Source organism: Lepidochelys olivacea (genome assembly GCF_965140295.1).
Source record: "Lepidochelys olivacea isolate rLepOli2 genome assembly, chromosome: 4".
Classification (NCBI taxonomy): domain Eukaryota; kingdom Metazoa; phylum Chordata; order Testudines; family Cheloniidae; genus Lepidochelys; species Lepidochelys olivacea.
This window is the reverse complement of record NC_140414.1, coordinates 33,805,211-33,815,900: the sequence shown is the minus strand read 5'-3', so window position 1 is coordinate 33,815,900 and position 10,690 is coordinate 33,805,211. Positions and strand designations below refer to the sequence as shown.

Here is a 10,690-nt window from a genome sequence, read left to right as displayed (position 1 = left end):
AATTGGTGCTCTGCATAAGTAGCTCTGGAGATTAAAAGAGAGTGAAATATTATTAGCTGACACATGAATTCTTATGCCAGTACCTTTCAAGATTTGAATTTTTACGTTCAATGTTCAGTAATTTCTTCAGACCATCCAACCATTAATAAGAGGCTTAATTATTATCCAGTACATAAGAATTATGCACATATGCCAGTAGATAAAGAACAGGGAATCCCAGGCAGATTTTACAAACAGTTTTGTGTGTGTAGTTTTGCACAAACTGTAGTGTACATGTAACAAGAGTGAATTTTTCCTTCTTCTTTTAACATATCTACACTTTTAATCACATAGATTAGAAGTCCTGGGATGAAATCCTGGCTCCACTGAAGTCAGGGGGAGTTTTGCCATTGACTTTAATAAGATCAAGATCTCTCTCTTGGACTTTAAGCGGAGAAGGAAAAGTAACACATTGCAAATAATACACATTGGTTGGCCCAAATGCCACATCCAACAATACTGATAATGCAGTGTTTGGGGTGTGAATAGTGTAGTGCTACTTTTAAAAAAAAAAAAAACGGGCTGGGGGGGCTCAAAATGCACGTGAACATCTGTTCTGTAAATAGGATTGCCGTTCAAGGTTATTTCCCAAATGCACACCTACATTTAGTTATTTACACTAACAGAATGAATCATCCAGCATTTTAGGTTTCCTGCATGAATAATTTTTTCTCTCTCTCATTGAGGGTCTTTTGTCTCAGATTTGGGTTTTGATAGGTTCAGAGGTATGGTTGGAGGTTGGGAACTCCTGAATTCTACTCTCCATTCTGTCTTTGGCTCCCCCTGTGGCCATGGGCAATCATGAACTTCTCTGCCTCAGTTTTCCATCTGTAACATAGGGCTGCTAATACCCATTTACAGTACAAATTTCACAGAGATGGAATAGAAAGTAACTGATGTTAATATGGGACAGTAACACCGGAGGTACCATTTTCTTAGTGAATGGCCAGATTCTCAGCTGGTGTACACTGTTATAGCACCATTGACTTCACTTGAGCTACAACAATTTACAGAAAATGAGGCGGATAAGGCTAAGGGGTAAAACTATGGTCCTGACTACTTGTGGTTATTAAACATCCTGTGGCACTTTTCATAAGGGTCAGAGTGTTACCCCTAGAATTCTTGGTCAAATTCAAACTTGGGTAATTATAAACAGAGGATAAAATCAGGCCTTGTGCCCTGAGGAGGTATCAAAAGTGGACATTGAAGGCAGCCTATCATCAATTAAAAATAATTATGTCACAATAATTTCGTGAGTAACACCTGGGATTGTTTTTGTTTTGTTTTTTAAACTGTAATCAATTCTGAGACATCACTAACAAATTCAGTTGTTTAAGATTAAGGTCACTGGATAAAATCCTAGTCCCAGAGAAGACAATGGCAAAACTCCCCCAACTTCAGTAGGGACAGGAGTTCACCAGTTGCATTCCAACTTCTTCTTCTTTAAACTGCAGCACAGTCTGTTGGCTTTAGAACACTATTCTCTAAATCTTCTCCAGGAGGGGTAGATCATTAGAGAAATTTAACACAAAATTGGACAAAGTAACTGTAGTGAACAGTCCTTCATCGGTGAGGGGCAGAGGGAGAGATTACATTAGATTACCTAAAATGTCTCCATAATCTTTCTCTCTATAATTCTGTCACAGAATACATTAGAGGCAGCAAATACTTATTAAGTGTCCAAATGTCTTTTAAGAGTGCAGCAAAATCAAGATGAGAAAAACTTCTATCAGGACAAAGCAAAGTGTGCATTTTTTAAAAAACATGCATGCAAATTACTTTAATCAGTAACCAAAAGGGTGTAAATGCTCATACCTGACATATAAGCTTTTTCTATACTCCAGGCTTTACATCTGAAAATTCACATGCCCTAAATTACTTTCTATGAAGACCGATATTGTATGGTGTTTTTCACTGTTTGGCAGAAACTATTTTGAAGTATGGAGTCACTATGGTAACCACTTTTGAGCTCAGAATCATAAAGCAGTTGTGATCACTATCAAAAATGTACGTTTTCTAGCAAGATTGGTTTTGTACTGTAATTCATTTTAGGGTGCATGTCTAAGCCATGTTTCATTGGCCAGAAGGGGTTGACTGTAATTAAGTGATAAAACACCCTGAGGCAGTGTTTCCAGGAAGGATTATTGCACATCTTGAACATATTGTCAGAAATGATGCCCATTAACCTCAGCCACCCAAGAAGGTCCATAATCTCCAAGAAACTGCCTGGAATGCCCTTTTCCTGTTATGAAAGGGAAATAATAAGATAAATAAGGCCTACAGATAATTCTAATTTTGACTCAATTAGATGAACACTCCTAACACTATATTGCATAGAGGGAGATACAAATTCACCATTTTAAGCAGGTGTAATTCCAGTAAAGTCAATGGAGCAGCATTTACTTACACCAGTAATTAATCTGCCATGGGGTGTTTGGCGCTGTTTATTTTAATTATTTAAATTAATTTTAAAAATCCATTTACCTCATACAAAACATGTGGATTCCTGAAACAGCACTTAAATACATAAAGATCTATCATAGGTCACTATTTTTAACTAAAAATCAGTCATTAACACTAATTATTAACACCTACTCTGATGGACAGCTTTGAAGATTTTCCATCAGCTCAGGTAGAACAGCTCTTTGAAAAACTTTGCTCCCCTCTTCTGTCTCGGGCACCAATACCCATCAGTTCAATTGCTAGAAAGGTCAGGTTCCTGCCTGGAAACTAGTACGGACAGTTGGGATATAATGGGGATTTACAAATGGAGCAAAAAAGCAGAGTTTTGCTTTGTAAATTATTGCATGGCTAAAAATGTATATTACTCAAAATGATCCTGAACTTACTGCGTTTGAAATCAATTGCAAAATTCCCATGGACTTGAGTGAGAGCAAAATTAGACTTGTGGTTGTGTGAATAGATACTCCACTTAGCATTAATGGGTGTTTCCCACACGTATAACTTATGCAGGGGAAAGACCCTCTGTTAATACTCACCATTTCTAAATTAATAATATGGTAGTTGCCTTATCACTTTCTCTGTGGTTTGATTCTATTCAAAGGCAAAACAGCCTGTTCCTTCATGGAAGTTCTGGAATTCTTTCCTTGTGTTTTTCTATCTTTAAACTAGAGCCTATTCATCCTCCAGCCAGAGCAGTATTGGAACAAATTTTCTTCTGTGTTTATGTAAATAGCAATAGGACTGTTTGCCCAAGTGTTTGTTTTCACTCTTAGAACGAGGGAGGCAGAACAAATGTTTATATAAATAAAATGTGTTTAGATTATAGTATTTTTCTTCAATCCGTTTCTTTGTAGTGCAGCTGGGAATCCACAAAGATAATGGAGTTCTTTCTCTTAGAAATAAGTTTACTGCTCAGTGGCTGCAGTTATTCTGACAAACATTGTTATAGAGAGTTTTAAGTGCTGAGAATGAGGGGTCTATTCTCCCTTGTGAAAGGAGAATAGACTCTTTCCTGTGCATAGGTGGCTGCCAGATTAACAGTAATCCATCAGGGTAATGAGCCACAAACTAATAATCTTTTGGATCTGTTCCAGCCAGCAATCAACCCAAATGACTCTTGATGAATGAGAACTTTTAATTAATGAGTGACTGACCTACAAGCAAACAAAACATTTTTAAAGTAGGATGACATAGAACATTGTACTCTGATTTGTCAGCAATCTGTATTTTAATCCTTCCCCAGTTCCAGTACACATTCACCAAATCACATGAATAAAATGCTCTAAAATCCCCTATTCCATTTTTGTTTTCCCTGATAAACTCCCACCAAGGAATTTGCCCTGCTAGCATTTAGAACAATTGATAGCAATTGGAGTGTGTATGGAAAGATTCTGAAAGAGCAGCTCTGCTCCCTGAACTATAGGAGAATTTCCATTAGCTATTAGAAGGCAAGACCACGAGAGCAGGGTCTCCCAAATTTTCATCATAAGGTGAACCACAGCTTAAAAGAAAGTCTCTTGTGAACCCTTCCCTGCTCTTTTTTGATTCAACGAACCACTCCTCATCTGCTGCTAGTTAAATAACACACCTGGGCAATCAACGGCTGTAGTCATTGTTAGGAAATTATCTAACGTATTGTTGCTTCTTTTAGTATAATGTAGCAACTGAAAACAAGTAGAATCAACATCTCCTGACCTGCCAGCTCATGGTAGGGCAGTATACACTACTCGCCTGCCCCCCCTCCAACTTAAAGTAAATTCTACTTCCAAAGCTAAATTTAAGCAAAAATTTGACTGTCCTTATGTTTTAGGTCCTTATGTTTATGTTGGCTGAGGCCAACATTTAAACCACCATGATGTTGTTGTCTTAGTTCCTGGCATGAGTTAAAATTGGAAGGCCTGATTCTCCACGGCCTTGTGTAGGCATTCACACCTGTCCAAAATGCTACCCAAATGAGAATGTGCGCACAAGATACAAAGCAATAGAGAAGAAGGGCTAGAGTATTGGCCCGGGTTTTATACCCGGACTCTGAATGTCTTGGCCCTCATAGCTTTTAGTGGGGTGTTTTTTGTTTGGGTTTTTTGCTGTCAATGATATTTTAAAGAGCAGCAAAAAACTACGGAGAGGGAGTAAAACCTGAGTCAATTTGCAGTTTTTTTCCTGCATGCTGTTTGTTTCCATTTGGGTAGGGAGAGGCAGGGAATAAGGGAAAAATTGAGACATTGCTGTCCCCTTCACCCACCTTAAAACTCTTCCCTGTCTCTAAACGGCAGTAAAGGTATTTAGGAGCTGTTGTTTGAGGAGATATGCTCTCAACTTCCTTGTGGATTACTATAAGTGCTAAAAGTGGCCAATTCATATGGAACAGCACCCCCACCCCTACGTTCCAACCAACCAAGAGCCTGCAGGCTCAGCTTCTAATTTGCTCCCTGTTCTTTGAGAGTACATTGAGTAATGTTAAGGTGCTTACCAAGAACCAGCAGCTATTTACAGCGCTGTAGTGAACACACTAGAGGTGCAGCTCTTCCAAAAGAAATGAACTGGAGTCACCCCATCCACTCACACAGAGATGTAATTTTCTGTACAAACCATGGGTATACAAGTTTTTATCAGTCAGCACACCAAGTAGCTGTATATAGACCGGTTTAGCTCCCGTAATAACTAACTTGCAGGCATGATTTGAGAATTAATACCCCAGTTCTGCCCAAGTGAAGCTTATTGGAGGTTTGATGCCACATTCATTCATGATTGTACAACACTTTGAAATCCCCCCTTTGAAAGCACAAGAGAAGTGCATATTATTATTAATTGTAATACTGTGGGCCTGAGCCTGATCTCACAGTGATGTAAATTAGGAATAATCAGAGGAAGTTAATAGAGTTATGCTGGTTTTACTCCAATGGGAGATCAACGCCGGGCTCTGTGTATCCTTTTTTGCATTATTGTACATCTGTAATACGGCCGCCACCCCTTTATTCATAAACAACAGCTGCTGCATTAATAAAACATGCTGTGTTAATAATACAGTATTAGCCCAGTGAACTGCAGCTTGAAAACGCCTCTGCATTGCGGGAGAAACATGCTTCAAGAGTCCCCCTCTGCAATGACAGAGAACTGAGGTGAATGGGAGAGGAAATGAAGGGGACACACGGGCCCTGGGGAAATGTGTGTGAGTGCACAAACCAGTAATTTAAAGCGACATAAATGTGTCCAAAGCACCCTGGACAACAAATGAAATAAAAGCTCTACGTAACAAAAAACAAACCCCCAAACAAGCGCTTGGCCGCAGAATACACTATTGGGGTGGTGGGGCTCAGCGAAATGACAGGGGCCGAGTGTGACATGTGTCAGGGGATCAGCCTTCCCGCGCTCCCAGCCCCCGGATCTTTTTGACACGGCCGTTGACCAATCCTGAGCTAGACCTCACCCTCTCCTTCCCCCTCCTTGCTCAAGCGTCTCCTCCTTCGCACGAGGGACGAGATGAGTCCCGCCCCCGCTCTGCTCCCCTCAGAGCCTCTTGGGACAGCAGCCAATGAGAGGGGGAAGAGCTGGCAGAGCAGAACGCTGCCTGGGGAACGTGAACGGGGTGGGGCGAGGGAGTGCACGGACAGGTGGGGGAATGAGAAGTGCATATAAGCAGCCGCTGCCCTGGCGGCAGGTTGATCCGTGGGAGGGAGGGGTTGCTCATGAAGAGCAGCGGTAGACCGTCGCTGTAGGTTTGTATTTGGTCAGGGTTTGTGTACTTCCTGTCACTGAAACGGAAAGCAGCTGTCCTAAATGTAAATATTTTGTACTTCTGTGAAGTTTTAGCAGGTAAGATGAAATCATGTGGGCTGATTCCACTGATAGGTGAATTAACTTTGTTCTTCATCTGCTTTAAAGCTGTGCCTCCTTTCGGTAGGAAGCGGGAAGGCTTTCATTTGACCCAAGGGAAAAAAACATTTAAGGGGATGAGTAACTAGGCTCCCAGACTCCGTTTTTCCTCTCTTAGCAGGCAAGTGGTCCTCCTTGAGAGTTACTATGAGTTGATGCTGCTGTAGTGTCTCTTAATAACTTGCTTTGTTTGTAAGCATGCTACATGTGCTTCCCTTTCAGTAAACCAGGAGGGCGTAAAGATCTGTTGGAGGCTAGAGTGTACTTTAAAAATGGTTGCAGCTAGCAATTTAAGCAGTAAAAGCACTGCATGCATTTCAGAATTGCTACACCAAGGCTTTCACCACTCAAACATAAGCGGTGAGTATCTTTGACCTTCTCAACCTCTCCTTCTCTCCCCCCCCCTTTAAAAAGTAAGGCTGCAAAAGGGAAGGAGGGGTCCATCCCCAAGTGGTGTTATAACTTATTATGTGCTAGTGCAGGGAAGTTCATAAATGGGGGATAACTGAGCAAAAGTTATGCTTGTGAATTATTACATGACCACAAGTGAGGTGGGGGGGGGGGGGAAACTGATGCAAAATTTTGTAGAGCTACCTCTGACTAATACTTTAGGGTTACTAAAATGATTTTTATGGCTAGATAAGGTAGCTGCAAAGATGATCCTAACAAACTTTTCAGAATGAGTGGAAATCAGATTTTTCAAGAATTGCAGTGGCTTATCCTGACTCACAAGTCTAGTTATTGCCACCTATAGTGAACCAGTTTAACTGTCTCTGCATATAAACCTGTTATATTACTCATGCACTACAGTATACTTCACAGCTTTCAGTAGTTTACTAGGATGAGCAAGTTACTTTATTCCATGTATGTACTAAACAATCACAGCCCTTGGCAGCCTGCCACACTAAAGACTGATCACATTAGAAAGCAGATGACCAAATGTAAAGCTATCACTTCTCCTTTAAGCAAACTAACTTCATGTTTTCAAGGGGCTAGCTTTTTATCATCCTGCAGCAATAAACATTAGTAACGGCTGTGAAGTCCTCTCCCTAGTGGAGAATGACTTCATTAAGTTTACAGTAATAACCAGCATAATCAAGAAAAGTGTAACTGTAGTTTGAATTACTTAAAGTGACCACAGACTGCTGTTGCAGCACACATAAAATATACATAGTTTTAATTCTCATTCATGTAAGAAACCACACTACAATGACACTGTAGTATGCTCATGCTGACTTGCTGACTATCGCTATTTAATACTTCAGGAAAATTAACAGTTAGGTTTGTTGTCTGCCTCTTGCCAGTTACTGGTATGTTACTATGTGTTTTTCCTCCTCATGTCTTAATTCCCCTGCAGACTTTGACTACTGGGATTACGTTGTGCCTGAACCCAACCTTAATGAGGTGGTGTTTGAGGAGAGAACCTGTCAGAGTTTAGTTAAAATGTTGGAGAACTGCTTATCCAAATCAAAGCAGACCAAACTTCACTGCTCAAAGGTTCTGATACCAGAAAAACTAACCAAGAGAATAGCTCAAGATGTATTGCGGCTTTCTTCAACTGAGCCCTGTGGCTTGAGAGGTTGCATTATCCATGTCAATTTAGAAATTGGAAATGTATGTAAAAAACTGGATAATCTTATCTATGACCCCAGTGTTGTTCCTACTTTCGAACTGACACTTGTGTTCAAGCAGGACTGTTGCTCATGGCCCAGTTTCAGGGACTTTTTCTTTACCCGAGCTTGTTTCGCGTCTGGCAGCAAACGTACTCTGATTCTGAGTCCTGGGTTTCGGCTTATTAAAAAAAAACTTTACTCCTTGATTGAGACAGTCATTGAAGAATGCTAGAAATCTTGTTGCATGTTTAAAACTGTGCCTGTGGCCACTAACTAAAATGTCTAAGTGGAGTTTGATATCCTGAATTTTTAAGAGGTACCTTGCTTTACAGTTTGATTTCATGCACAGCAACCATTGTGCTCTGTATGGGCTGTGCAAACACCCCAATGTGTAAGCCTTCAGGCTGGCATAAGATATTCCCGGTGCAGCTAACTGCCTGCCTTTGCTGGGTGTGCAAAAAAGGCAGGAACAAAGCTAACGTTTTACTTGAAACTTATGGTTAGCATCTAGTTGACCTGTCCTGCGGTCAGCCTAGGAATTGTTACTGACCATTTTTCTATAGAAAGTTCTTATGCCATGGAAATAACTCTACCAGCATAGGTTTATAGTTCCAAAAGGTTTCATAGAAAACTCTAGAGCTCTTGTTAAAGTATTGTTCAGCTAGTTAAATATAGTGGATGTCAAACTCCCCTGCCCGAACGAAGAAATAGATCTTGCCTCTTAAAAGGTAGCAGGCTGATCAACCTGGTGCAAAAGTAAATATTTCACAATTTTTCCTACGGGTTATATAGCAAACATAATTTGCTCAATCTTAGGACTATGCCAATTTGCACTGCAATCTCAGCAATGTGCACTTTTAAACTTTTGAAGTGTTAGGGGGCAAATGACTCGTCAAAACAAAAGTCAGTTGTGTTTGAATATTTTTCCTTTTAAAAACTGGAAAACCAATGCAATTTGGGCAGCAAAGATGGATTTAAATGCAAGGTAACTTCTGAAGCAGAAATGCTAAATCATTGTCTTGGAAACACTTGCCTACCTCATGCTTAGTTTTGAAAATGGAATATGTCTGCACTTAGAGATGCCCTCTTTTTCTGGGCAGAAAACTGAATCCTACTATTCCCTTGCCATACCCCTTCCTCTAAGTGGAACCAAGAAACACTTTAGTTCTCACTAGCTCCTCTCCAAAGTCTACAGGATTTTTCTGTTCTGGCATGGTAGCTCAAACTCTTCAGAGGATACCTTGTGGGGGTTTCAGTTCTCCATACCACCATAGTGGCCCCACTTTGGTTCTAGAATAGCCTGGCAGTGTCTCCCTTTCATGAGCCTGCCCCCTTCATTCCCTAAGGTAGCTAAAGTTTAGCTAGTGTTCAAGCTGATGCTTACGTTGCTGCTCGAATGACTTTCCCCCTCATCTTCCCTAGAGACTTCCATTTCAATGTCACACCACTTCTGCTGAAAATTAACTCCTCTCCCCATGCTCAAACAAGCTGACCAGTTGGCTTAGATAAAACACAGGAATTTTCAAAAGACCATGAACTGAAAAAGTGACTGTCACTGTCTGTAACTGAAGCAATGTCTTTCAGATCCAGCCAGGAGCATATATCAACACTATGCAATATGGGGGTGAGGGGGGAAAAGGCTTGCCTAATCTTTTAGTCTATTTTCCCTGCCATGCTTCTCAGTAACAGTTCTCTGGCTATGTACCACTCTTCTGGGGGGGAAGCTGAAAGATCCACCATGTCTTGGTTGCTGGCACTTAAGTTTCTCGGAAGATGACTATCAACAGATAATAGAGGGGAAAGCACCTTGGCAGACACATATCAAGTGTCTTGGCTCCTAGTAGTTCTCTTGAAGACTTACCTTGCAAGTACCTAAGTAATATCCACATGTATGAGGCACTTGTGGCACAATTTGACACTTAGCAAGTGTGTGGGTGAAGGAGGGGGAAATGTGTGTGTTCTCCATCAAGTTGCATATTTGGTATACAATGTAACCGGCTTAGGTGGATTACAGAACTGCACTCTTCTAACATTTGGAAGTTACTGCACCGCACAGCTATTGAGCCTTTGACTTATCAGAATTGGACCATTGTAAACTGACTTGTTTTGCACTTGTACTGCTTTTAATGTTTTTAATTTCAATGCCTTAAATGATGGTGTCACTTTGTATTGTTGGAGCTCTCTGCACTGATGTATAGATGTTCGGTCCCCCTGCCCCTGAACTGTTCTTTGGCTTGCCTTTTGAACTTCACAATAGCAATTATTTACTGGCATTGTTCTTGAAACTGATTCCTGTGCAAGAAAATGGGTTTGTCTATCCTGACAATAAAAGTTATATTTTTAACTTTCAAATTTAGGTTGTCTGTGAGATCATTCTTCTCCAACGTTATTCATACTATGGTAGTTCCCAGGAGCTCCAGTCATGGCCTGGAACCCCATTGTGGTCAGTGCTGCACAGCTCCTGTCCCAAAGAGCTTGTGTGGTACAGCATAAAATAAGCAACAGGTGGACAGAGGTAGACCAGGGAATATAAGGAAACAATGAAAGAATGTTGAAGTGGTTTGTCCTGACTTTCATTCAGCACCTGGTTGGGCAGTGCTCAGTCTTTCCTTTAATTGCCACTAATCTCCCTTCCTCGCTGCAGAGGCCAAAATGGCTACCACTGATCCCCACTGCAAGAACAGCAGGCATGTTGTTTGCCA

At 40.8% G+C, this 10,690-nt stretch overlaps 1 protein-coding gene across 3 annotated transcripts; it reads left to right on the top strand.

Annotated features, from left to right (window-relative positions):
* Positions 1 to 6,031: 6,031 nt before the first annotated feature.
* On the top strand, positions 6,032 to 10,306 carry DDIT4L (DNA damage inducible transcript 4 like). Of its 3 annotated transcripts, none has more exons than XM_084626054.1 (3): positions 6,032 to 6,113; positions 6,598 to 6,735; positions 7,733 to 10,306. In XM_084626054.1, exons 1-3 carry the CDS (start codon positions 6,035 to 6,037, stop codon positions 8,218 to 8,220), a joined length of 705 nt encoding a protein of 234 aa, XP_084482180.1. In that variant the 5' UTR covers positions 6,032 to 6,034; the 3' UTR covers positions 8,221 to 10,306. The 3 variants fall into 3 exon arrangements, with proteins under 3 accessions (XP_084482180.1, XP_084482181.1, XP_084482182.1); XM_084626055.1 differs by lacking the exon at positions 6,032 to 6,113 and adding an exon at positions 6,120 to 6,218; XM_084626056.1 differs by lacking the exon at positions 6,032 to 6,113 and adding an exon at positions 6,120 to 6,315.
* The last annotated feature ends 384 nt before the right edge of the window (positions 10,307 to 10,690 follow it).